At 45.4% G+C, this 27,551-nt stretch overlaps 2 protein-coding genes and 1 long non-coding RNA gene across 5 annotated transcripts in view; 1 reads left to right on the top strand and 2 right to left on the bottom strand.

The window, feature by feature from the left end:
• Window positions 1–16,311, top strand: part of LOC310879381 (serine/threonine-protein phosphatase 2B catalytic subunit gamma isoform-like) — a 42,354-nt gene extending 26,043 nt beyond the window's left edge. Inside the window, exons 8-15 of one of the 3 annotated variants that reach the window (XR_014571002.1) lie at window positions 454–548; window positions 1,914–2,039; window positions 3,721–3,798; window positions 4,794–4,878; window positions 5,631–5,728; window positions 8,204–8,230; window positions 14,367–15,974; window positions 16,232–16,311. Coding sequence is in view for 2 of the 3 variants with exons in the window: in XM_083794006.1 (XP_083650132.1) it covers window positions 454–548; window positions 1,914–2,039; window positions 3,721–3,798; window positions 4,794–4,878; window positions 5,631–5,728; window positions 8,204–8,230; window positions 14,367–14,572 (715 nt within the window). In the remaining variant the exon portion in view is untranslated. Of the gene's footprint in view, window positions 1–453; window positions 549–1,913; window positions 2,040–3,720; window positions 3,799–4,793; window positions 4,879–5,630; window positions 5,729–8,203; window positions 8,231–14,366 lie in introns of all 3 variants that reach the window. The other 2 variants (XM_083794006.1, XM_083794007.1) reach the window with 2 other exon arrangements.
• LOC310879571 (sphingomyelin phosphodiesterase 5-like) lies at window positions 11,859–13,451 on the bottom strand (the record flags this gene model as incomplete). The annotated part of the gene is made up of 1 exon (XM_083794346.1): window positions 11,859–13,451. One exon carries the CDS (start codon window positions 13,449–13,451, stop codon window positions 11,859–11,861), a length of 1,593 nt encoding a protein of 530 aa, XP_083650472.1.
• Window positions 15,552–16,832, bottom strand: LOC310879382. Its single transcript, XR_014571003.1, has 2 exons — window positions 16,758–16,832; window positions 15,552–16,692 (listed from the first exon to the last, which is right to left on the bottom strand). It is a non-coding gene; the product is annotated as an uncharacterized lncRNA (long non-coding RNA).
• Window positions 16,833–27,551: the final 10,719 nt, after the last annotated feature.

Genomic DNA, 27,551 nt, shown 5'->3' with positions numbered 1-27,551 from the left:
AACCCTGCTTTAACCCATTCTGACCTGAGATCAGATTCATACGAGGTTTCCGCCGGACACGCACTGGTCTGATGAACCCATTCTGACCTGAGATCAGATTCTAAAAAATGTCAGTCGTTCTTCGATTTTTCAAAAAATAGCAGACCTACAAGCTCGTATCGCGCCACTCGGTGGCGCGATATGAGCTTGTAGATCTGCTATTTTTCAATAGCTAAAGCACGACATGATGCCGACACCAAAATGGGTGCCCGTTCAGAATGGGTTAATATAGTGTGTCCTTTGGACCACTTTGAATTGGATAAGACGCATATAAACAGGACGAGTTTATCCTTGAACCACTGATTTTAAAGGGAACCAGAATGCCAATCAATGTTCTGATGAGAAAACTTGCGTATTCTGTGTATTCAGAGTGTCATTAGCTGATGTCCATCTCTCTCTCTGTGTGTGTCGCAGGTATCGAATGTACAGGAAAAGTCAAACGACTGGCTTCCCCTCTTTAATTACAATCTTCTCTGCTCCCAACTACCTGGATGTATACAATAACAAAGGTATGCAACGTCAACTGTGCAGCAGGCCTAAAGCAATCAGAACTGCAGCCCCACTCCCACTCCTCCAGGCCTAAAGCAGTCAGAACTGCAGCCCCGCTCCCACTCCTCCGCCGTAGACTGAAAACCCACCTCTTCAGACTCCATCTTAGCCCGTAGCAGTTAGCGACCTTACAGGCATATGCAAATGCTCGACTTTTGAAGGAATAGTTTATTTCGGTCTTAAAATAACATGTACCGGACGGTCAGAGCATGTGAGCGGAGCGGAGCGGCCGATAATTCCGCTCTTCGCTCTCGACGGCTTTTGTTACGCTCGCTCCGCGCTCACGTTCATCTCCCCCCACGCCGCTCCTCGCTCGCTCAGCGCTCACCTTCATTTTCGCATGGAGCGCTCCCCGCTCCGTGCTCGCTCCGAGGCTACACTCAGATGCCCGCTCCGCTCAGCAGAAAGAAATGACGGGGGGGAAAATAAAATGCTGTTTTCCTGAAATTGGCTAATTAAACCTGAAGGCCTTCGTTTCAGACCGCATGTTGCAGCAACATGCGGTCTTTTTTGCATGCATGATGTAAATTAGCCGTGCCGTGTGCACTGAGCGGCTCGGAGCGGAGGACAGTTCTCGCTCCGGAAGTCAATCTGACACATTTAAAAACCCGCTCCACGCTCACGTCAAAATCCCCTCGCTCCGCTCCTCGCTCGCTCCGCGCTCCGCTCCGCTCACATGCTCTGGTACCGGTACATGTTTATTACAGCAACAAACATGTAAATTAGATGGCATTTTATGTACTGTAGACATAGCACTCACACTATAGTGTGTAGTACGCATAGTTTCATTATATAGATGTTAGGTTCTTAGCTTACGTATGATTCTTGGAGACTATTTTTATGTATATCTTATGTATTGCCATGTGGTGTTCTTGCTTACTGTAAATCGCTCTGGATTAAGAGCGTCTGCTAAATGCCTGAATTGTACAATTCTGACAGTATAGAACATCACCAAACCCGGTACTATTTTGTTAAAAAATATATGTATTCTAAATAGTCAACTTCTTGTTAATTTCACTTTTTGAAGATTCAGATCCTCAGATCAAAAATTTAAAAAATAATAATTACATTAATAGTGGAAATGGCTGATCTAAACCTCACAACGTGTTGCGATGTGACACCTTGTGAGCTTGTGGATCTTGGGTTTTTGTCAAAAAATGTCAACATGAAAACCATTCAAAATAATTGCGATTATTACAATTATTTAATAAGTGTGTGTGTGTGTGTGTGTGTGTGTGTGTGTGTGTGTGTGTGTGTGTGTGTGTGTGTGTGTGTGTGTGTGTGTGTGTGTGTGTGTGTGTGTGTGTGTGTGTGTGTCCGTGCAGCGGCGGTGCTGAAGTACGAGAACAACGTGATGAACATACGTCAGTTCAACTGCTCCCCTCATCCCTATTGGCTGCCCAACTTCATGGACGTCTTCACCTGGTCACTGCCCTTTGTGGGAGAGAAAGGTCAGAGGTCAAACTATTCTTCACCTGGTCACTGCCCTTTGTGGGAGAGAAAGGTCAGAGGTCAAACTATTCTTCACCTGGTCACTGCCCTTTGTGGGAGAGAAAGGTCAGAGGTCAAACTATTCTTCACCTGGTCACTGCCCTTTGTGGGAGAGAAAGGTCAGAGGTCAAACTATTCTTCACCTGGTCACTGCCCTTTGTGGGAGAGAAAGGTCAGAGGTCAAACTATTCTTCACCTGGTCACTGCCCTTTGTGGGAGAGAAAGGTCAGAGAGGTCAAACTATTCTTCACCTGGTCACTGCCCTTTGTGGGAGAGAAAGGTCAGAGGTCAAACTATTCTTCACCTGGTCACTGCCCTTTGTGGGAGAGAAAGGTCAGAGGTCAAACTATTCTTCACCTGGTCACTGCCCTTTGTGGGAGAGAAAGGTCAGAGGTCAAACTATTCTTCACCTGGTCACTGCCCTTTGTGGGAGAGAAAGGTCAGAGGTCAAACTATTCTTCACCTGGTCACTGCCCTTTGTGGGAGAGAAAGGTCAGAGGTCAAACTATTCTTCACCTGGTCACTGCCCTTTGTGGGAGAGAAAGGTCAGAGAGGTCAAACTATTCTTCACCTGGTCACTGCCCTTTGTGGGAGAGAAAGGTCAGAGGTCAAGCTATTCTTCACCTGGTCACTGCCCTTTGTGGGAGAGAAAGGTCAGAGGTCAAACTATTCTTCACCTGGTCACTGCCCTTTGTGGGAGAGAAAGGTCAGAGGTCAAAACCATTCCTCAGTCACGCATCCTGTAGCCTCGGAAACCCAGACGTTTTTATTTCCAGGGAGGAAAACAAAGTCTGGGTCCGAGTCCTCTTCAATACAGATAGAGTAAAATAAAGTCTGGGTCCGAGTCCTCTTCAATACAGATAGAGTAAAATAAAGTCTGGGTCCGAGTCCTCTTCAATACAGATAGAGTAAAATAAAGTCTGGGTCCGAGTCCTCTTCAATACAGATAGAGTAAAATAAAGTCTGGGTCCGAGTCCTCTTCAATACAGATAGAGTAAAATAAAGTCTGGGTCCGAGTCCTCTTCAATACAGATAGAGTAAAATAAAGTCTGGGTCCGAGTCCTCTTCAATACAGATAGAGTAGCGCAAACGTCGATCACTCTCTGCTGATTTCTGATCGTCTGCACCTTTTGTTAAATTGACGCACACACATGCACTCTCCCGGCGGATCCTTTTGACATTTTTGTAGCCCAGAAATTGTAATTTTGTGGCTAGTTTTTGGTGTGCGACACTGTATATTGTGTTTTTGTGTATTAAGTTAACTAGGGCTTTCACTTCTAGTGATTTTTACTAGTTGCCCTAGTTTACTAGTCGACTAGTTGTTTAACTAAATAAATAAAATAAATAAAAATCATTTTTATTTAATTTAAACAAATATTACCCCCCCCCCCCCCCTTTTTTTCCCCTTATCAACTAGTACCAACGAGGTCAACTAGTGGATTTACTAGTTGAATAGTCGACTAGTTGCTTAAAGCCCTAGTATTGACAGATGCTGGTGAATGTGTTTAATATTTGTACTTAGTTAGTTACTTTGTTTGGGTCCAAACAATATTCGAAAACCAATGAATATGTTAAATATTTGTACAGTGTGTGTTTTTGTACGGTGTAGTGATCATATGTATATTGTGTGTATTTGTGCAGTGACAGAGATGCTGGTGAATGTGTTAAATATCTGCTCGGACGATGAGCTCATGTCGGAAGGGGACGACACCTGCGAAGGTAAGACGTTGAACATCCATTATATCTTTTTCTCCTGTACCCTCAATCCCTCCTGTACTCTCAGTCTCATCTACAGAATAGTCTTTGCACAGGGAAAGGCGTAGTGACTTCTTACGTTATTGGGTGACGCACGCAATAGTGTTTTCGCCAGCATGGCTGGAGAAAACTCTGCATGTGATTGGCTGAGATGGGGAGAAGGGGAGAAGGAGCTCTCTTTTTGCTTAACGCGACGAACCATTCTGTCGACCGTGGCTTCATTGCGTGGATTCAAGTTCTCAGTCGCCACGACTAATTTCAGTCCTTAAAAAAAACACATTTTGGTGTTTTAAGCATTGTTATACTTTAGCCACCGAGTGCCGCGCTACGAGCTTGTAGGACTGCCATTTTTGAAAAATCGCAAACGTGGTGCAAATCTTTGAATATATATATATATATATATATATATATTCTTTCACAGCAAACGTTTTTAACTCAAAACTTTGCTTCTGGGAGGTCCCAGGAACAACATACCCCCAACATTCAGATGGGGGTCGGCGGCCAATTAGATATATTTTTGGACTGACGTAGAAACAAGGGTTTTTCCAAAAACTGAAAAAAGAACTGAACAAAGACATTTGTAGAATCGTTCCCAGGTCAAAATGGATTACAAACCAGAATGTCAAACTACCGTATGAATTAGTACTAGTGCTGCTCACCAACACGGTGTTGGTTTTTCCCAGCAACCAGCTGAGTATCGGCTGTGACCGGTCAGTTGAGTATTTTATTAGGAGGATTTAACTCCCCTGTCCGGTTGCTTCCCTCGTCTGGAAGGTGTTGGTTAGATAAATGGTTCTACGATGGTTCCTAAACGGTCTATGATGGTTCCTGTTGTTCAGTTAGATAAACGGTCTATGATGGTTCCTGTTCTTGACCTCACCCTGTGTTTCAGATGGAAGCTGTTGGTTAGATAAACGGTCTGTGATGGTTCCTGTTCTTGACCTCACCCTGTGTTTCAGATGGAACTCCAGCCATCAGAAAGGAGGTGATCAGAAACAAGATCCGAGCGATTGGGAAGATGGCCCGGGTCTTCTCCGTCCTCAGGTGTGTTTGCACAACACCGTCTGTCTCCAATTTTTTCCACAAGAGTGCCATGGTCTCTTCCCTTTCATCAGTTTTGTTGGGGACTTTTTTTTTTACTCTGCCAAACGGATGTGCCCCTTTATGAATTTCTTCTAAAAGGAACTTAGAACTCGGAACTCATGCCCTAGAACAGTGGTTCCCAAAGTGGGGTCCGGGGACCCCCAGGGGTCCTTGAGGGAGTTCCAAGGGGGTCCCCAGCTAATTGTTAGTTTGGAACCAAATGGGCCCTTATGGGTCTGTAACTCTGAGTGTGTACAAATGGAACCAAATGGGTCCATTTGGTTCCATTTGTACACTCAGAGTTAAATTGACATTGTTTTTTGCAATACAAATGAGTGTCTCAGAGATAGAAATGCCATTAAATGGGGGTCCTTATTGCATATCAAACTGAGGGTCCTTGAAATGAAAATGTTTGTGAATCACTGCTAGAGCTGTAAAAATGTTCTCTTATGGGGGGTCCCTGGCATATCTTTTCTAATGGGGGTCCGCGGGCTAATGAGTGTCAACTTGGGGGTCCTCGACGTGAAAAAGTTTGGGAGCCACTGCCCTAGAAAAGTAATGCAGTGTGAAATAAGACATGTCATCTTGTGTGTGTGTGTGTGTGTGTGTGTGTGTGTGTGTGTGTGCGTGTGTGTGTGTGTGTGTGTGTGTGTGTGTGTGTGTGTGTGTGTGTGTGCGTGTGTGTGTGTGTGTGTATTCGTTTCCATGGTCAGAGAGGAGAATGAGAGTGTGTTGCAGCTCAAGGGGCTGACCCCCTCCGGGGCGCTGCCTATGGGGGTCCTGTCTGGAGGACGAGAGACCCTGCAAAGCGGTATGACCCCAAAACACAACATGACACATCACAAACACATCATGACACAACACAACATGACAAAACACACCAATACACACAACACAACGTCGACTCCTAACCTGTGGGCCATGAGGAGATATATATGTATATAAACAGTGCTAAAACATTAATATAAAATTAATTATTAAGAAAAGGTTCTGGTATTCCCTCTTTAAAATAATATGTTTTCATCGTGATGCAGAACTTGAATGTATATTACACGGATTAAAGTTCTCAGTCACCACGACTGATCTCAGTCATTTTCATGAGACTAAAAAACTATTAGAATTGAGTCAAACTATTATCGATGGAATACAGTACATTACGTTGCTTAAACTGTACATTGACATTTTAGGGCTCAGCTTGAGATTAAAGTACCATGTTTAGAGCTTGATAAAACATTAAAATGCTCTGAAAATGCTTCCAACACTTCGGTCCAGAGTAAAGGTTGGGAACCGACTACAATACCACACACACACACACACACACACACACACACACACACACACACACACACACACACACAATCATTTTAACTCCAACTAACACTAACCTCTTGTGCTTGCACACAAGCTCTGAAATTAACCACCCCAGCCTACACACACACACACACACACACACACACACACACTGACGGTGTGCAGATGAGCTTAACGGGGCCTGAGCGATATGGGTTGTTTGGGGCCTATTATCCGGTAGTCCAAAGGGACTGATGTCTAGGTATAGGGATGGGAGTGGGACTTTTATACAGTTAACTATGTACACACAAAAACTGCCCCCCCCCCCTGGCCAGCCGGGGCGCCTGATGGAGGGGAAAGAAACTGGTTGGAAATAACGTGTTCCTTCCACGCGCTACGTCCAACCAGGGAAACTCCTCCCCCCCCCCCCCCGTCAATGAAATGAAGCGGGCGGCTTGGACTCCTCATGCATAGAAGGAAGCATGAGGTCAGTCCGTTGCTCTCCCCAGGTTGGCAGAGGGGATCGTATAGAGCCCAGGATTACACTAGATAATTGACACTGGGTGAAAAAAAAAAAACGTTACAAAATCGTGGGATGAAAATGATAGGAAAAAAAACCATGTACACACTATCCTGTGTAAGTATGTATATAATACGAATTATTATTATTATTAATATGTATAATGTGCCACATTGCAGTGTTGAGTCAACACTGGTGTCAGGGCGCTCTCTGCTGGATAAACTGCATAATTACGCCATTGTTTTTAAATTACACCCATGTGTCTTTTTCTGCAGTAAGAATAATTTTAATATATCTGTGCATAGTGGACAACATAACACGATCGTATACATCTTCAATAGTACCAAGAAAGTAAGGTGGGCCAATATGGTCCGATAAAATTGCTGTGCTGCCAACCAATATATCGCTCTGCCTCTGGCCCTACACGTCTATCCTTAAACGCATTCAAACCGGGAAAGCATCCGTGTCATTTCAGATTTTTAGCAATTGGCTATTCAAAAATAGCAGATCTACAAGCTCAAAGCGCGGCAATTCGTGCCTTGCTGCGAGTTTGTGGAACATTTTGGGGGGAAAATGCCTTTTTTAAAAGGCATTTGGTTTGTAGAATCTGCCCTCACATCTTATCAACAGATGATCATCCTGTGAAAATGAAAACATTTCCCACATCCGTGATTGATTGAAGCTCATTCACACACCGTCTCCCTCACAGAATGTCCCCTCATATAATAACACTGTGATGCATTTGTTCCCAACGTGGTGTCCGGGGGTCCTTGAGGGCTCCAGGGGGTCCCTAGCTAAATGATATGTTTGTAACCAAATGGACCCTTATAGGTCTGTAACTCTGAGAGTGTACAAATGGAACCAAATGGACCGTAACGGGTCCAAATTTGGTTCCATTTGTACACTCTCAGAGTTAAATTAACATTGATTTGACAATATAAATTGGCGTCTCAAAGATACAAATTTGGTTACAAACTCTCCATCATTTAGCTGGGAACACCCTCAAGTACCACTGGTGGTCCCCGGACCACTGGTTGAAAAACCACTGGCCCACGGGTCGGCAGTGATCCCCCTCAAAAACGTTCAAAACAGATACAGTACACTGCTCGAAATAAATAATTTGTCTTGGCCGTTTTCATGAAGCAGCGTATATACTCAATCTAAACACTGCTCGACTGCCGGCAGAGTGAATTTGGGCCTTTTTTTTTAAATATTTTTACATGCCTTGCCTCTAACTCATGAATGTATTACATTTATTACTGCCATGTTGAATGGGGGAGGGGGGGGGGGGTAGTGGGATGGGGGTGTATGTATGTATGTATGTCGTATGATCTTTGAACTAAATGATAACCGGACTGAGTGATTTGCAGTGATAATGTGACAGAAACTGACTGAACGTTGCATTGATAACCTTGCCACTCTCTCTCCGTTGGTTTTTGGGCATGGCTCTTCCTTCTACTACTCACGCTTACACAGCCACCGTAGAGGCCGAAGAGGCACGAGGTACGCATCCATCTATCATATCCTTCTCTCCTCCTCCTCTTCCTCCCCATCTTTACGTTGACCTCATCATAACTGTTAACTGTTCATGCCTGACCCTCCTGTCTCCTGTTGCAACAACACTCATCCATTCATTCATTCATAAATCCATTCCGTTTGTGTGAAATGTGATGTCTTTAAAATGTGTCATTAAACCCTCCTCCCACATAACCTCCACATCCATTCCACCACTCACTGAAACGTCCAAACTGAGATTTGCACACATTATTATTAGGCATCAATCTGATGTGTAGTATGAGTTATACACACTAGATATAGATCGTGTTTATTTGTAAACTGTCAGAATAACCGTTTCATCCAATAACCCAAGATGATGCTTGTTTTGTAGCTGTTGGGCAGAAACCTCTTCTCCTCCTCCCCCCGCCCACCCTTTTTTGTTGTTGTAAATCATTATTGCTGTATCATAACTACAGTGTCATACAAAAGTAGTAAAACATTGTTTATGAAGATGGAAATATTTAGATCTGATACTTTTTCCATTTTGCGTCCCGAAAAGAAACTGTTTTGGACATGAATTCCACCTCGACGGCATCAGCCATTTAATTATAGTTGTGTTAAAAAATAAATTATTGACAGTTATTTTAACCCATTCTGAACGGGAACCCATTTTTGGTGTTAGCATCGTGTCGTGCTTTAGCTATTGAAAAATAGCAGATCTACAAGCTCATAGCGCACCACCGAGTGGCGCACTACGAGCTTGTAGGTCTGCTATTTTTGAAAAATCAAAGAACGACTGACATTTTTAGAATCTGATCTCAGGTCAGAATGGGTTAATCAAGTATGCTTGCTATATATGGATTGATGACTAGATCGATCTATTGGTCTGCAGTTTTTATTTTGGTATGCGGTCACGTTTACGCGGTCACGCCATGCATAGTCCACCATGGGCGAAAGGAAAGGAAAGTTACCATGTTTACCCAGGGTAACTGGACTAAGCTCAAGAACTTGTTTACAGCCAGGCCCTGCTCATAGAACATTTCATGGTAGGGGTTCAATGCCTTGCTCAAGGGCACTTCAGCGGTGGTCATTTTAACGTGCCGGTCCGGGGATACGAACTATAGCGACCTTCTGATATCAAGACCGCTCCGCAAACCGTTTGGCCACCGCTGCCTTACTATGGGTTGGCGGAGCGACAGGCCCAAGGCCTGGCAGGAAGACCGTCCCTCTGTCTGTGAAATAAATAATTGCTTTGGGATCCTCCTCTTCATGTCTTTTGTGTTTGAACAACAAGTGTCCTTGTCGTCCTCCTCCTCCACACGACGACGACACCAGGAGAGAAGCGGCCGAGCTTGCCTTTTCTTTTCTCTTATTCTTACACCGTGTGCCAAAGAGCTGATCCATGAGCCAACAACAACAATGTGTTGCGGGGGCGAGGCAGCGTGTTGCTTGGCTTGTATATTTGGGCCAACAGCGCCCCCGTATGACGACGGAGCACGACACAAGCGAGCGGACAGTCACACGTACAGAGGGGTCAGCTCATCGGTCAGCTCCGTGTGTCTCTCTCTCTCTCTCCGTCTTTGGCATCGAAGTCATCGGAATGTAGAAGACCATGTCATGTGGGTCCAATACATCATCGTCCGACATAATCACCATTATGTGATGTCATCAGCAAGGCATTCTTCCAGCTTTTAGTGTTATGTTCACTAACTTGTCCTAGACCTGGGCATTGTACGGCCCGCGGGCCAAATACCGCGAAAGACTACTTGGTATTGCTTTTACTTTGAAGCCCATGTATTCACACACTGCACGCAATCTGCACGTCGACTGTGCACGTGAACTGCGTGTGATTGAGAACCCGTATTCCTTCCTTCACCCCCCTCATATGTGAAAATGTGGGCCTTTTGGATTTATTGGTGACACCAGCGTCGGTGAATGCAAATAGCCATGAAGCATGCAGCTCCACAACACGGTAGGGCAGGCGCATGAAGCATGCAGCTCCACACCACGGTAGGGCAGGCGCATGAAGCATGCAGCTCCACAACACGGTAGGGCAGGCGCAGGATTACCAAACTTCCTCGTAGGAGGACGAGTTAAATCCTGTTATGCTTTATTTAACCCGCTCTAACCCGCCTCGCCAATAAAGTTGACTTAATCAGACCAGTGTGTGTCCAGTGGAAACCTCGTATGAATCTGATCTCAGGTCAGAATGGGTTAAGATTATGCTGCATCATACGGCGGTGGCATGCTTCTGAAGTTCAGAACGGTTGGGCGATGCGCCGTGAGCTTGTGTTTCGTCTGTTTTCGGCACGTGAGTCGACACCGTTGTACCACAAAGTAAATCTGGCAGAACGTGCACACATCAATGCCTGCCAGGGTGCCAAGTCTCAACAATATCATCACTGGTTGGTTTGTTATTGTGTTTTCAGAACGTCGTTGTTTAATGGTTGTGAGTGACTCAACACTCATCTCACGCTGATAGTGCAGCGTGACGTAGGTTGTGAAAGTGGCACCTCCAGGGTCCTCCGTATGGAAGAACAACTATTAAAACATATTAATACCTCTAATGTCCTCATTGTTAAAAATAAAATGCTAGTATTTACATGACTTGTAACTTAAACAAAAACATCGTTTTCAACTGGGAAAGGAAACTTCTCAAGCATGCAAGTAGAAAGTAAAAAAAATCACACCCATGTGAAATGAGGGGCGCTCTTATTGTACATCATCATAAATGGCCATTTACTACTTTCTCTATATAAAATACAATTAATATTATGCATAATTAAGTTCAGCCTTTTGGCCCGGCCCTCCAAAATAGTTTCTGTTTCTAAATAATTGCCCACCCCTGTCCTACACAAACATTAAATTCACATTGACAATGAATGGAGAACTTTACATTCAGTCATTCTGTCTGAGCAAATGGGCATAGTCTCTATGTTACGTCTCACTTCACACGGATGTGTCATCAGTCATTGCAAAGTGACTCGTAAACAACAAACAGTGTTGTGTTCCAGCCCAGGGTAAAGTTTAGAACCCTAGCATCACTTTTCTGGGCATGACATGGCAACCATTCAGCAACAAAAGCTCACTCACAGCAACATGTGAACTTGTAGTTTGGGCATGACATGGCAACCATCTAGCAACATGTGAGCTTGTAGATCACCTATTTGTTGGTATACAGCGATTATACCGTTTGCATCTTTTTCTGCCGTCATCCGTCGGTACAGAGCGAGTCCAGGAGCACAGTGAGTCTCAGGGCCAGCGGGATGTGGTCATCCGTCGGTACAGAGCGAGTCCAGGAGCACAGAGTCTCAGGGCCAGCGGGATGTGGTCATCCGTCGGTACAGAGCGAGTCCAGGAGCACAGGAGTCTCAGGGCCAGCGGGATGTGGTCATCCGTCGGTACAGAGCGAGTCCAGGAGCACAGGAGTCTCAGGGCCAGCGGGATGTGGTCATCCGTCGGTACAGAGCGAGTCCAGGAGCACCGTGAGTCTCAGGGCCAGCAGGATGTGGTCATCCGTCGGTACAGAGCGAGTCCAGGAGCACCGTGAGTCTCAGGGCCAGCAGGATGTGGTCATCCGTCGGTACAGAGCGAGTCCAGGAGCACAGTGAGTCTCAGGGCCAGCGGGATGTGGTCATCCGTCAGTACAGAGCGAGTCCAGGAGCACAGTGAGTCTCAGGGCCAGCGGGATGTGGTCGGTGAGGCCGGCCAGCTGGCTCACGAACGTCACGCCCTCCACTCGCGTCCGGCAGCGTTCGGACACGGCGCTCCGCCCGTAGAGGATGTAGTCGATGCGCCGTCCCACCCAGGGCTGCCCGGGCTCGGGGTAAACCAGGGGAGGAGAGCCCGGCGCCGCCGCCGCCGCCACGGGCGGGCAGAGGAAGCGCTTCCTCAAGCCCTCGTTCTCCAGAGTCCTCCTCAGGCTCTCCGGCGTGCGCGTCTCCTCCCGGTACAGCGTGGCCTGATCCAGCAGGGTCCCGAGCGCCCAGGGCCTCTCCCGGCCCGGCCCCGCCCGGCAGGGGTCTCTGTACTCCTGGAACACGGCGTGCCTCTGCTCCGGGCCGTCCCGCGGGGAGCAGTTGTCGAAGTTGAGATCTCCGCAGAGCACGTCGAACACCACCTCTTCTTCGTCGTCGGGTCGTCTGTTGGCGGCCTGAAACTCTCTGATCCACTCGCTCGCCATGTCGAGCTGCTCGCAGCGGATCTGGCCGTCGCCCGGCGGCGCGTGGAGATGCGCGCAGCTGAAATAGCCGACCGCTCGCCTCTTCCGACGGCGGTCGCGGCCGACGAGCACCTTGGCCGAGAGCAGGCCCTTGGCGGCCAGCGCGTCCACCCCGCGGCCGTTGGGGAAGCAGTGGAAGCGGGCGTCCAGCACGGGGAAGCGGCTGGCCAGCAGCAGGCCGCTGTTGAGCAGCTTGAAGGAGGAGCAGCTCGGTCCCACGTCGTACAGGACGTGGCCGAACAGCGGCGCCAGGCGCTCCGTCAGCGTCTCGGCCGCCCGCTTGTCGAACACCTCCTGCAGGCACAGGATGTCCAGGTCGGCGGGGAAGGTGGGCGAAACGTCCCCCGTCGCCTCCTCCACCGTCACGTCCTCCCGGTTAGAGTCGTGGTTACCGTTGACGAGGAGGGGCGGCACCGGTCGGTCGGGCACGCCAAGCACGTCGTCGCTGCCATTGTGCCGTCGGCCGCCGACGGCTTGCGCGATCCGCCGGCCGATGTCGGCCGCGCGCCGCTGCGTGTGTCCCAGGTTGTTGAAGCGAGCCAGGCCGTCGGGCAGCAGGCACACGTTGGCGGTGGCGAAGACGAACGTGGCCTTCTTCCCCTCCTCCAGCTCAAAGCCCCGGGCGGTCTCCCTCCCCTCCTCCAGCTCAAAGCCCCGGTCGGTCTCCCTCCTCTCCTCCTCCGCTGAGGAGGAGGAGGGCGTCTGGCGGCGGTAGCAGAAGGGCCTGCGGGAGGCTTGGAGCGGCGCCCACAGCGCAAAGCCCAGCTGGGCCAGCGGAGCCGTGGTCGCCACCAGGCCGGCGAAGAGGACGGAGCCGCAGAGCACCGTGAGAGGGTGGAGGAGGCAGCGCTCGTGGGCCCGCCGCCTGCTCCGCTCCAGGCTGGTGGACATGAGGCCGGCGAGGAGCCGGTCCAGGCACCAATAGCAGGGCAGGATGAGGCTCCAGGCCACGGCGTGGAGGCCCGAGGCCAGCCCGCTGGAGAACGCAGACTCCCGCAGGGACATTTCCTCCCGCAGGGACATTTACTCCTGCAGGGACATTTACTCCTGCAGGGACATTTACTCCTCACTGTCACGGGTGTCACCTCAACAAACCGCCTACTGGAAACTTCATTCAATAAACCCTGCTTTGCACTTAACTTTTAAGACAAAGGTACGGGTGATACGCCAATGTTGGTGACCCATCCTGTGTCCCATCCGCCAGCATTCCTCGTTAATCGGATTACTGTTGGAACTGTGTAGGGTGGCGACAGACAAGACAGTGGTGACATGGCCATCTTTATAACCTTAATTCAAACCCCTCCATTCAAGAACCAAACTACTTCATGAGAACGATTGTTAGTGTAACTAAGCAACTAATACTTCTTACCCCTGGATCTCACTCTTGACGTCATGTCGATGACGTCATTGATGATGTCAGTCCGCTTAAATGTGGCTGGACGTTGGGATCTGACATCATGGATTCAGAAGACATAATGTGTGAATGAATATCCATCCATTGTCTTTACTGGATAACAAAAAAAAGAGAAATATCCGGCAATGTTTCTGCTGTCGAGCAGAAACCTTGTAGTTCCAAAACCGTTACTTTTCAGGACATTATTATTATTTAGTCACAGGATCTTGTTGGACGTTGTGGGCACTAAGATTTTTCGTTATGTTCTAAAAAATAAATACTAGAACTGCAAGCTGCAACACTATCGTACAACAAAGTATAATAAAATAGAACAACAAAAAAACGAAAGTTTACAGAGAAGGTTTCTACCCTACAAGTGACCGTGATATTCCCGTTGATGTAGCCTAAACATTCCTAGTGCGTCTTCCCACTTTAGCTTAGCAGCATTAGCTCAGCATTGTTCCCTCTGTCTACGCTGACTGACTGACTGACTGACATGCATGTCGTTGTGTATGTCGTCCTCGCAGCCATCCAGGATTTCAACCCCAAGCACAAGATCCAGAGCTTCGAGGAGGCCCGGGGTCTGGACCGCATCAACGAGAGGATGCCCCCCAGGCGGGACAGTGGCAAGCAGAGCGAGACCCCCACGGCGGCGGCGCCGCCTCCGCCCAACAACCTGCCAGCCAGCCCGGGACCCCCGCCCGACAAGAACGGCACCGACGCACAAGTCTAGAGATTATCTCTCTCTCTTTATTCCGTTCCCTCCTTTTCTTTTCTTTTCTTTTTTTTAAAGAAATATTATTCCTTTCTTGCTCCTCTCTCTCTCTCTCTCTCTCTCTCTCTCTCTCTCTCTCTCTCTCTGCACCTGGCTGAAGCTTCTCCGCTTCCCCCGGTATACAGAAGGTCAGTTTTATGCTTTGCGCAGCAACTGACGATTGAATCGATTCATGAAAAGTCATCGATAATGTTATAATATAACCGATGCCCTGAAAGTTAAAAAGTAAATACGTTAATATATATATAACATTTCTGTGAAAACAATCTGATCGTCTATTTGCACGACACCATGGGCGCGAAGGACAGACGGACACATGGGGCATGCAGGACCGATGGATGGACAGAGGGGCCATGCTCAATCCGTCCACACTCTTTGCCCTTGTCCAGGTAAAAGCTCACGCATACTCCAGTTTTAGGTGGCAACGTTTTCACCTAAAACGGAGCGAGTCAGGGTGAACGCGGCGACTGTGCTTAGTGAAAGTGCTGAGGGGGGGTCGAGCCGTGAGTTTCTAAGCCGCGCAATGTAAACGAGGAAGTTGGGTGCATCTCCGCTATAACGGAGCTCACGTCGTCTTCGCAGAACCAAAGTACGCAACATTTCATGAGAGCGTGACCTGCTGCTACCTTTCCTTTTCACAGAGGTATGCAACACCCCGAGTGGAATAGTAAGAGAGTGGCGACACTCGCCGCAAAGCGGGTGCCTATAGTGCTATAGTTCCAAACATTGGAACTATCCCATTGAAATGGAATGAGCACTTCCGCATTCCATTGTTTACAATGGGAGTCAAGGCTAGTGCTGCCACTCTCTTACTATTCCACTCGGGGAAACATCCTCCAGAGAAGTAATTCCACGCAGTTTTGTCACTGACGTCACATGGGGGTCACATGGGCGACACTCGCGGCGCGAAGCGCAAATTGACCTTTTGTTTTCTCCCTTCTTTCCTCCCTCCCTCCCTCCTTTCCTATTCCTTTACTTTACCTTCCTAGCTTGCTTCCTGCTTCCTATCTCCTCACCCCTCCTCCCGCTGTGAGAAGGACAGAGGGTTTAAACTAAAGTAAAGTGTGGCTTTCAGTCCAACCAAACCAGTCATAATTCTTATTTATTTCATCGTTTGTAAAAGATCAAATATTGTAGTTTTAAGACTGAAACCTGATCAATAATGGACTTAAAAGGCGTTCACTGCCAAAAAAAAGTAAAATCAAGGTCCATTTTTACTGAGAGTTGGTACTTTTGGGGACAGCCGGTGTTCCAAACTCCTTCTCATCAACACTTAAATCTTTGTCTGCCTGGTGAAAGAAATTATTCTACTTATGACGACCCGACCGACCTCTGCTGTGGTCGCGTCCGCGCAGCCAGAGTTCTTTAACCCATTCTGACCTGAGATCAGATTCATACGAGGTTTCCCACTGGACACACACTGGTCTGATTATAACCCATTCTGACCTGAGATCAGATTCTAAAAATGTCAGTCGTTCTTCGATTTTTTTTCAAAAAATAGCAGACCTACAAGCTCGTATCGCGCCACTCGGTGGCGCGATATGAGCTTGAAGATCTGCTATTTTTCAATAGCTAAAGCATAACATGATGCTGACACCAAAATGGGTGCCCGTTCAGAATGGGTTAAGGAAGCACTTGAATAAATATGAAAAGATTATGAAAAGAAGAAAATCAATGATTTGGGAAGAAAATAAAAACCCCTCCATTAATTAACATTATACGAATCGATTCTATCTCATGCCAACGATAGCGTAAATGAGCTCCCACGACGAGAGCATGTATTGACTTTCATATTATATATTATGTACATTTGAAATGTTCCAGCTATTTTCAATGTGATGTTGATTTCTTTTTTTGTTTTGTTTTTTTGTTTTGTTTTTGTTAATTTCTACGACAAATATAATAGAATTAGGCAAAAAAAATGCATACGTGGGGAAAGCAGAGGAGAGAGAGAATGGGAGAACCAGGGATAGATGGTGAAGACGTGCAATGACAGGAGACAAAGGGAGACGGAGGGGGTGGAAGAGAAACGGCACAGCCATTAATAAACCACGTTGAACCTGGCCTGGTCCCTAGACCTGGACCTGGCCTGGTCCCTAGACCTGGACCTGGCCTAGACCTGGCCTTGTCCCTAGACCTGGACCTGGCTTCGTCCCTAGACCTGGCCTGGTCCCTAGACCTGGACCTGGCCTAGACCTGGCCTTGTCCCTAGACCTGGACCTGGCCTAGACCTGGCCTTGTCCCTAGACCTGGACCTGGCCTAGACCTGGCCTTGTCCCTAGACCTAGACCTGGCCTGGTCCCTACTCGTCCCTGGTATTCCAGGGATGTCTGCCCTTTACAGGCAGGTTTTAAAGAATGGCAAAAATAAAAATGGCCGATCTACAAGCTCAAACCAAGCATGTATAATAATGTCCTTAAAAGACTAGGGCTGGCCCGCTATCCCGATTTAATTTCCGAACTATTTACTAAAAAAAAATATATATAAACTGGAATATTCAAAAAAAAAAGAAAAGAAAAAAAAGAAACATGCTACTCGATTTAATCAACGAACCTACATGAGCAAGATTTAAGTCTGTTATCAGTTCTTAATATCTATGTTTTGGGGTTTTATTTTGTTAATTGTCCAGCCCTGAGCGAAGCCATCGGTGCCGAGCCTGGCATCGCTCAGTCCCGCAACAGATCGACTAGCTTTTCTACAGACGTGCGGTCTGTGGCGGCCACACCTTTCTACAGACGTGCTGTCTGTGGTGGCCACACCTGGGAGGATGATATGGTGGCCATTAAAAAAGAAAATAAAAAAACGCAATATAGATCTGCCGTTTGGATTCATTTTTAAATAAGGGAGGCTTACTGTAAGTGATGCTTGTCAGCAAAGCTGGTATGTGACGATGGAGATGATCTTTAAAAAAGGGATTATGTAAAAAAGCAGTGGTTCTCAAAGTGGGCTACCAGGGGACCCCCAAAGGGGCCTTTGAGAGGGTTCCAGGGGGTTCAGGGGACCCCAAGGGGCCTTTGAGAGGGTTCCAGGGGGGTTAGGGGACCCCAAGGGGCCTTTGAGAGGGTTCCAGGGGGGTTAGGGGACCCCCAAAGGGGCCTTTGAGAGGGTTCCAGGGGGGTTAGGGGACCCCAAGGGGCCTTTGAGAGGGTTCCAGGGGGGTTAGGGGACCCCCAAAGGGGCCTTTGAGAGGGTTCCAGGGGGGTTAGGGGACCCCCAAAGGGGCCTTTGAGAGGGTTCCAGGGGGTTCAGGGGACCCCAAGGGGCCTTTGAGAGGGTTCCAGGGGGGTTAGGGGACCCCAAGGGGCCTTTGAGAGGGTTCCAGGGGGGTTAGGGGACCCCCAAAGGGGCCTTTGAGAGGGTTCCAGGGGGGTCAGGGGACCCCCAAGGGGCCTTTGAGAGGGTTCCAGGGGGGTCCTGGAAATAAAATCTGCCCTTTTTATGAGGTTTTGGTTGAAAGGTCGTCGTGTGTTGGAGAGCAGAGGTGAGGTTTGTTCGTGTCTGATAACTACTGGCAACTTTGGACACCATGTTTGTTTCATTTTTTTGGGGGGGAAAGGGTGGTGGGTCAGCTTGAGACAAAAGGCCTCAGTTATGACTTCTTTTTTTCTTTTTTTCTTTCTTTTTTTTTGTCTCAGAACATATCTTACAAAATGTACAGAAATGATTTAATCAAAAAAAATCTTTATAGTTTAAAAAAAATAAAAATAAAAAATGTTTTTTTTTTTTTTTTTTTTTTTTTGTGAAGTACTTGTATTGAGAGGCCTCTTGTTTATGTAGATGTTTCACCCCATTCAATTAAAAAAAAAGAAAATAATCAGTGATTCTGTCTCTGACGAGTTTATTTTATGTTGGTGAGTTTACACTAGTCGTTCTTAGCCTCGGTCCCAGGCTAACTTATCTGCGAAAAGAAAAGCCTGGTCACAACGTAAGGCAGAGAAGCATAAAGTAAAGCCTGGTCACAACGTAAGGCAGAGAAGCATAAAGAAAAGCCTGCAGGTCACAACGTAAGGCAGAGAAGCATAAAGTAAAGCCTGGTCACAACGTAAGGCAGAGAAGCATAAAGTAAAGCCTGTCACAACGTAAGGCAGAGAAGCATAAAGAAAAGCCTGCAGGTCACAACGTAAGGCAGAGAAGCATAAAGTGAAGCCTGGTCACAACGTAAGGCAGAGAAGCATAAAGTAAAGCCTGGTCACAACGTAAGGCAGAGAAGCATAAAGTAAAGCCTGGTCACAACGTAAGGCAGAGAAGCATAAAGTAAAGCCTGGTCACAACGTAAGACAGAAGCATAAAGTAAAGCCTGGTCACAACGTAAGACAGAGAAGCATAAAGTAAAGCCTGGTCACAACGTAAGGCAGAGAAGCATAAAGAAAAGCCTGGTCACAACGTAAGGCAGAGAAGCATAAAGAAAAGCCTGGTCACAACGTAAGGCAGAGAAGCATAAAGTAAAGCCTGGTCACAACGTAAGGCAGAGAAGCATAAAGAAAAGCCTGGTCACAACGTAAGGCAGAGAAGCATAAAGAAAAGCCTGGTGGTCACAACGTAAGGCAGAGAAGCTATCGGCGGATGTATCCTCCGGAACATCCGTCAGATGTATTTACCCCCGATACGATATTTTCCCGACCAATCACATTACACTTGTTTCATTCGCGGCGAATGTAAACTGATTTGTAAAAGCATCAACGTCATTTCCTCGGTGCGATACTTCCGCTAAAATCCCGCGCAACTTCCACCCAAACAAATGATAGTCTTTGCAGCGTATAGGTCGTGCCCAGGGCGATGGCCGCCTCAATGCTTTTCCAATGAAAACACTTGTGTTTGATTGGGGGGAGGGGGAGCAATCAAACATGAAACACAGGCAGGGCACAGAACAGTTGTTCTTTATGTGTGTACGAAGCCTGACTGTGTTTCTTCTACACCACAGGCCAAGACAACAGCACCCCGACTGTGTTTCTGAACACACAGGCCAGGACAACAGCACATGGTTCTATGTCAGTGGTTCTCAATATTTCATGTCAAGGACCCCCAGAAATATATAAAATTGGCCTCCGACCCCCTTCTGAAAATATGTTGTTCCAGGGATCCTCTCCAGATCTGAGTTAAAAACGTTCGCTCTGAAACGTTCACAGCAGCTCTACAAGCTCGTAGCGCGGCACCGAGCGCCGCGCTACGAGCTTGTAGGTCCGCTACTTTTTCAATAGCTAAATTAAAACATAATGTTTAAAACACCAAAAGGGATTTCCCGCCCCAAAATGGGTTAAAAGGCATTGAAACTATCTATGTGCATTGCACAGTGGTCTCACTCCTCTATCGTTTACTACTGTAAAGAGACAACGATAATTGCTACCTGTGTTGCTGTATATATCAACATAAATGTACTCATTTGGTCTGACCTAATCTAGAATAGACACAATGAAGCGTTTTGCCAACTGTACCACATCACAGAAACTCAACAAAAATGTTTTTTGAAAGTGTTTACCATAAGGCCTCTATTACTCTGTTGTCACAGCAGCATTTAAGAAGTAAACAATTAAGATTGCATTTTTTCCACAATTCAACGTTATTGAAAACCTGGCACGGCGTGTCCCTATTTGGGGCATGTCATTATGGGCATGAATGCAAACAATCTTTTTGATATAAACAAATGTAGATGAAATATGACACTTTTTCACTATTTGTCCCTCAGAACATACGCAACTTTATGGTCATTGTTTAAATAAATGGGACCATAGTTTTCCAAAAAGAATATTATGACATTAGAAATGAGACTTTAAACTAGTGACTGGAAGCAGAAAGTATTCATGACCATGTTTATTAAGGTAATACAGTCTAGGTGAAGTTGGGCCCAAATACATGGACCTCTATGGGGCTATGGGGTTTTTTGGGCCCAATGACAGACAGCGCCACAACAGGCCATTATATGAACTTTCAGGAAGTCCCGATTTCCTTAGTGGCTTCATAAAATATCTGTCTGACTGCCCCCCTGGTTTTAATACAGGACTTATGTTAAAAAACGATGCATGCCGTTCATAGCAGTTAAACAGGTGTGTTCCAGGCTTAATGAGTTTACTGAGCAAAGCGTAAATGAGACAGTTAACCAGGTACTGGAGTTCTTCATTCTGATTGGTGTGTGTGTGATCAAGTGATGTGTTCTGATTGGGGAGTTTCTCAATTAGGTGAAGTGGGGAAGAGAGAGAATGTTGAAGGAGTGGGAAATGACTGAACTGATTCACCAGAGTGTATGAGCTGACACAGGTTGACATGACACAGAAGTGAAGTGGAAGTTTTCTGATAGTTTGATGCACACTGCATGGTTCTTGTGTCCGTTTTGTTTGAGTGAGTTATAAGAAGTCTTAACCCATTCTGACCTGAGATCAGATTCATACGAGGTTTCCACTGGACACACACTGGTCTGATTAACCCATTCTGACCTGAGATCAGATTCTAAAAATGTCAGTCATTCTTTGATTTTTCAAAAATAGCAGACCTACAAGCTCGTATCGCGCCACTCGGTGGCGCGATATGTGCTTGTAGATCTGCTATTTTTAAATAGCTAAAGCACGACATGATGCTAACACCAAAATCATCACTTTTCAACCTATCTTCATAATAGGTCCTCACTAATAATCATGATAAAATGGCACGATTCTTTTCTACTCAGTCTTTGTCTCATAGGAGGGCTGTGGGCAGTTTAGAAACCGTCTTCCAGTGACATCATCATTAGGCAAATTATTTTATAAACAACATTATTTTACAAAAATGTTAAATTTTCATTATCGTGAGAACGATGACTTCCATTTCCGCATTGCAACATTTCAGGACTAGAAAGCCTGCAGTTTTTATTAGCTTGTATTCCCCATCATCGATGGGGAATTGTTGGTTCATTCTAAAAAGGGTTTACCTACCATTCTTGTATTGTATTGTCTACTGTGTTGTCTATTTCATGTTTTTATCATTTTCTTCACCACTTTAAAAAGGGTTAAAACAAATAACCTATTAACCCTATCAGTAAATCTGATTTACATCTTAAGTGTGGTCTGGTATATTTCTTTAAAATAGGTATACTGAGCTTGTAGATCTGCTAGTTTGCAGTTAAAGTCAAGTTATTCAGCCCCGTGAGTAGGGCTAGGTGCAATAACCGCAATACCGCCATACCGCCGGTATGTAACGCATACCGCTGTGTCGGGTTCATTAACGCGTTTTATTTTTAATGAAATGAAAAGTGTATCACAGGGGCGACTGTGGCTCAAGAGGTAGAGCAGGTCGTCCAATGATCCATGGGTCGGCGGTTCGAATCCCGGCTCCTCCTCCTGTCTACATGTCGAAGTGTCCTTGGGCAAGACACTGAACCCCCAATTGCTCCCGATGTGCTGGTTGGTACCTTGCATGGCTTCCGCCGCAATCGGCGTGTGAATGGGTGAATGTAATGCACAATCTATGTAAAGCGCCTTGGATAAAGGCGCTATATAAATGCACCATTTACCATGTACCATTTATCATAATAAACAGTGACGCTCAGTCAGTCTAATCATGCCAGCAACACAGCAACACCAGAGGGAGTTCAAAAAACCATGTGCAACCCAGATTCAGCACAAACAAGGATTGATTGATTGATTGATTAAAATATTTATTAACAGTTTGCAGAATTACACTACATTTCAAGCACAACTCAATACAAAGACTGTTAACTGCGAGTGGACACTTGTTTACAAGAGGGTCCACCTAAATTAATTTCATCCTATGCCACAAAAATGTGGAACGCCCTACCAACTGTCATTAAGACATGTAAATCCCTTGACTCCACCCACCCCTTTCCCCCCTCACTGTATACGTTTTTCATAGTGTACAAAATGATATGATGAATTGAAAATGGTGGACCCTCTTGTAAACAAGTGTAATGCTTTATGGCAGGGGTATTCAATTAGATTAGGCCGGGGGCCACAACTGTAGAATGATTGTGTGTGGGGGGGGGGGGGGCGCACAGTGTGCGAGCGAAGCGCGGAAATTTGTGGGTTCTCAAAATGCTTTTTGTGCTCAAACACGAAGATTTATGTATATTTCCACACAGGATAATATGTCTATACAGGTATATGCTACCTTAGAATAGATGTAGGCCTAGACCTATTTGACAGTGCATAAACAGCATTGCTTTGACATTAACGACCATCAGCTGGACGGACACACACACACACACACACACACACTCACTCTGCTGTGGGCAGTTCAGAAACCCGTCCACGACCACCAGTGACATCATCGTTAGGCAGATTGTTTTTTAAACAAGATTTATTTACGTGAGAATAGTTTATCAGACTATAAAGATCAGATTACATAGAGCAGTGATTCCTAAAGTGGGGTTCGGGGTCCGGGGACCCCCAGGGTCCTTGAGGCAGTTCCAGGGGGTCCCCAGGGAAATTATGGTTTGGAACCAAACTCTGAGAGTGTACAAATGGAACCAAATGGACCCTAACAGGGTTTATTATCGTGAGAACGATGGCTTCCATTTTCGCATTGCAACTTTTCAGGACTAGAAAGCCTGCAGTTTCTATTAGCTTGGATTCTCCATTGATGTCACTGTTGGGTGGGTTTCTGAACTGCCCACAGCCCTCCTATGTGACACAGTCAGAGTAGAAAAAAACGTGCCATTTTATCATGAATATTAGTGAGGACATATTATATGAAGATAAGTTCAAAAGTGGTCCTTTAATGATTACCGTCATTATGGTAATCTCACAATTAATATCGCACACACCATACCTCTTTCTTTTTTTAGCCCTCTTATTATTCCCAGAAAAAAAAATATATATATATATATATTAGAGCTGGGACTCGATTAAAAAAATTAATCTAATTAAAAAAAAATTCAAATGGATTTTGGTATACTAGTGAATCAATGAATAGTGAATACATAAGTTTAAGCAATAAAACATTGTTTTTGTAGTAATTACCGCCATACCGGCGGTATGGGGCCCGGCAATAACCGCGGTAATCAAAAGTCCCGTTATTGAGAGTATTTCATGTAAATGTCCTTCCTATCTTTTTGTTAAATGTGCAATTTCCATCTGGCTGCATCCTCTGATGGACACCGTCCTATGACCCCCATGGCAGCTGACTTAACCCATTCTGACCTGAGATCAGATTCATACGAGGTTTCCACTGGACACACACTGGTCTGATTAACCCATTCTGACCTGAGATCAGATTCATACGAGGTTTCCACTGGACACACACTGGTCTGATTAACCCATTCTGACCTGAGATCAGATTCATACGAGGTTTCCACTGGACACACACTGGTCTGATTAACCCATTCTGACCTGAGATCAGATTCATACGAGGTTTCCACTGGACACACACTGGTCTGATTATAACCCATTCTGACCTGAGATCAGATTCATACGAGGTTTCCACTGGACACACACTGGTCTGATTATAACCCATTCTGACCTGAGATCAGATTCATACGAGGTTTCCACTGGACACACACTGGTCTGATTATAAGGTTTTCAAGGCCATACCCAATACCATGTGACTTTAGAAAGCCCGGAGGGGCGAAACGTTGTTGTATTAGGTTGAAATAAAAAAAGCCGGGGAGCAGAATTACATCGTGTGCGGAACATTCCACTTCTTTCTTCGTCATCAGCTCTTCCGTTGGACACTCCAGACTCTATGATGAAGCATTTGGAAAATTGCGAGACTCAATGTGTTAGTGTTAGTCTAATTTTAGTCGATTAAATCTACAGTTGATTTAGTCGACTAAATCAAATGCAGGCCTTGACGCCGTCGTGATGTGCTGTTTTTATACTTGCTGAAAATCAAGTGAAGATCTGCTATTTTTAGCATGCGAAACAAAGTGTAAAATAACTTATACTGGTTCTCTTGTCCACTAGTCCCTTCCTGAGATTTTAGTCTAGTTTTTATTTGTTGACGAATTTGTCGATATATTTTGTCTTAGTTTTAGTCATCGTGGCTTAGTTTTCATTTAGTTTCCATTTAGTTTTCGTCAGTGGAAAAACGTAGTCGACGAACATTTTTCGTCTTAGTCGACGAAAACAACACGGCCAGAAAACCACATCAAATTTACATTTTGGGCGGGAACCCCTTTTGGTGTTAGCATTATGCTATGCTTTAGCTATTGAAAATAGCAGATCTACAAGCTCATAGCGCGCCACCGAGTGGCGCGCTACGAGCTTGTAGGTCTGCTATTTTTGAAAAATCGAAGAACGACTGACATAGAAACATGGCTTTTTCAGAAAACTGTCGGGATGTAGAAGACATTTTTAGAATCTGATCTCAGGTCAAAATGTGTTAACAACTTTAACCCAATATATGATTGGGTTAAATTGGCGACTTTCATTGGATGCTTGAGAGACAGGGAGACCCCTGTTATTGAACAAACACTATAGCAATGGTTACTGCCTGTAACGCTTTGACATTTAAAATTTGAACTGCTTTGAATGTAAGCTTTTATCTTAAAAAGAAATCTAGTGTGTGTGTGTGTGTGTGTGTGTGTGTGTCACTATCACACTAGCCTTACTAGCCTATGCATGCATAAAATGCTGTTTCTAGGCATAAAATATATAATTTGTAAAGCTGGTCTGGTTTTGGAATCTTGCCTAATGATTTGGAATTGGTACTAAAATGTGTTTAAAAAAAAAAGGTTGGACACTGACGTCATTCAACAGATATTCACTGATTTATTGGATTCTCTTGTGATGTAAAGAAGACACAAACAATGACCGTAAATCACCGGACGGCATTAACCGGGTCCACATGAATAAATAAAAAATAGCCGATCTACAAGCTCTCACTGCGTCACATTGTACATCTGGAAATCTATTCTGGAGATTTTAGGTCCCCCCCCCCCAGTGTGAAAGAGTACTGGATTTAGTTGTAAAGCAGCAGTGTTCTCAAAGGGGGGTCCTGGGTCAGGCTTCCAGGGTGGGTCCCCATCAAAATTAGTTCACCCATTCTGACCTGAGATCAGATTCTAAAAGTGTCTTCGATTTTTCAAAAATAGCAGACCTACAAGCTCGTATCACGCCACTCGGTGGCGCGATATGAGCTTGTAGATCTGCTATTTTTCAATAGCTAAAGCATAACATGATGCCGACACCAAAATGGGTGCCCGGTCAGAATGGGTTAATATGCATCATTATCAATTATCTTCTTAATTACTTTGACCATTCTATCTGCATCCTCATCCCATGTGACGTGAGCATGTAGATCGGCTACTTTAGACATCTTTTTTTTTGACGTTTCTAAAACCTATTGGTTTGGGGTGGTGGTCCCTGACATGGAAAAGGCTTCAGGGCCAGTGAAGAATTAAGGTTGAACAACGTGTGGAATGGATCTGACGGGGGGTTGATGATGTGAACATTTTAGCATCATTGCCAAATAGCATAGAAGTGAAGATCTGGGGGTTTGCTTTTAAAGTGGACAACAAGCATTCCAAACAAAACATTCACCACATTGATTATTGCTACTTGCACCTCTTTGCAACTAATATCTCTTTAGTGATGTAACGATATAGTAACTATCGAAATATCGATTTTAATTTAAAATATTGACGTTTATCGATATGTAAAGTATCGGTATCGAATCAATTTGATCAATACATTACTAAGGGCATTGTATTTAGCAATTTTAAGAAGAAAAAAAGAATAAAGATGGGTTTATTTATTTACTTTTCCATTCCAGATAGCTACTTTGCGTCGTGCTCGCGGTCAGGGTTAGGTTGTCGGACCTTTGGTACTGTATGTCAGAACTAAAGCCTGTACGCATAGCTACACATGGTCTATCGATAAATGTGTGTATTCTCTGTGTTCATGTCAAGGCGTGGGTTTGTCCATACTGTATGTGTTCAAATACAATGTCCAATCTATTTGCCAGAGAATCACTGTGCTTACTTATTTATATCCATATAATAATAAATCTTTCCCTTTAACCCATTTGACCTGAGATCAGATTCATACGAGGTTTCCGCCGGACAAACACTGGGTCTGATTAACCCATTCTGACCTGAGATCAGATTCTAGAAATGTCAGTCGCTCTTCGATTTTTCAAAAATAGCTAAAGCATAACATGATGCTGACACCAAAATGGGTGCCCGTTCAGAATGGGTTAATGAACCAATATCGTCCATGTATCGTATCGTATCGTCAGCCATGTATCGTGATATGTATCATATCACGATACCATGTATCGTGATATGTATCGTATCGCTGTTAAGATGTATCGTTACACCCCTATATCTCTTTGATCTGAATAACATGAAAAACGTCGAAAGGTTGAAGCTCTTAACCCATTCTGAAGCATGTTATGCTTTAGCTATTGAAAAATAGCAGATCTACAAGCGCATAGCGCGCCACCGAGTGGCGCACTACGAGCTTGTAGGTCTGCTATTTTTAAGTGGTGCAACCACTTCTACATCCAGCAATGTCCATGTACCTAGGTAGGTAGGTACCTGTATGTGTACCTGTATAAGTGAGCACGGGTATGTTATTTATTTATACCAGTAGGGGGCACCAGAGTACAGAGAAGAAATTGGAACGATACAAATTGGAACGATACAGAGAACCAATAGACGGGAGTTGCACCACTTGGTTCACACTGGGGTGATTTTTTTTAAATCGAAGAACGACTGACATTTTTAGAATCTGATCTCAGGTCAGAATGGGTTAATAATCAGACCAGTGTGTGTCCATTGGAAACCTCGTATGAATCTGATCTCAGGTCAGAATGGGTTAAAGGGGTGAGGAGGAGGAGGGCGGGGGGGGGGTCATCTCATCATCAATAGATATATCTGTGTAACCAACGTCACATTTTCCATGGTAAAGAAAACAATAAATTCCAGACACTGCAAAATAGGATTCTTAAAGCAGCTGCAGCGAGTATACGAACTACAATCGTCAAATAAATACACGTCTCATTCTCTCAC

This window comes from Protomyctophum parallelum (genome assembly GCF_964188405.1).
Source record: "Protomyctophum parallelum genome assembly, chromosome: 21".
In the NCBI taxonomy this organism is placed as follows: Eukaryota; Metazoa; Chordata; class Actinopteri; order Myctophiformes; family Myctophidae; genus Protomyctophum; species Protomyctophum parallelum.
Note: the sequence above shows the minus strand (reverse complement) of the source record. Positions and strands in the feature narration are given on the sequence as shown.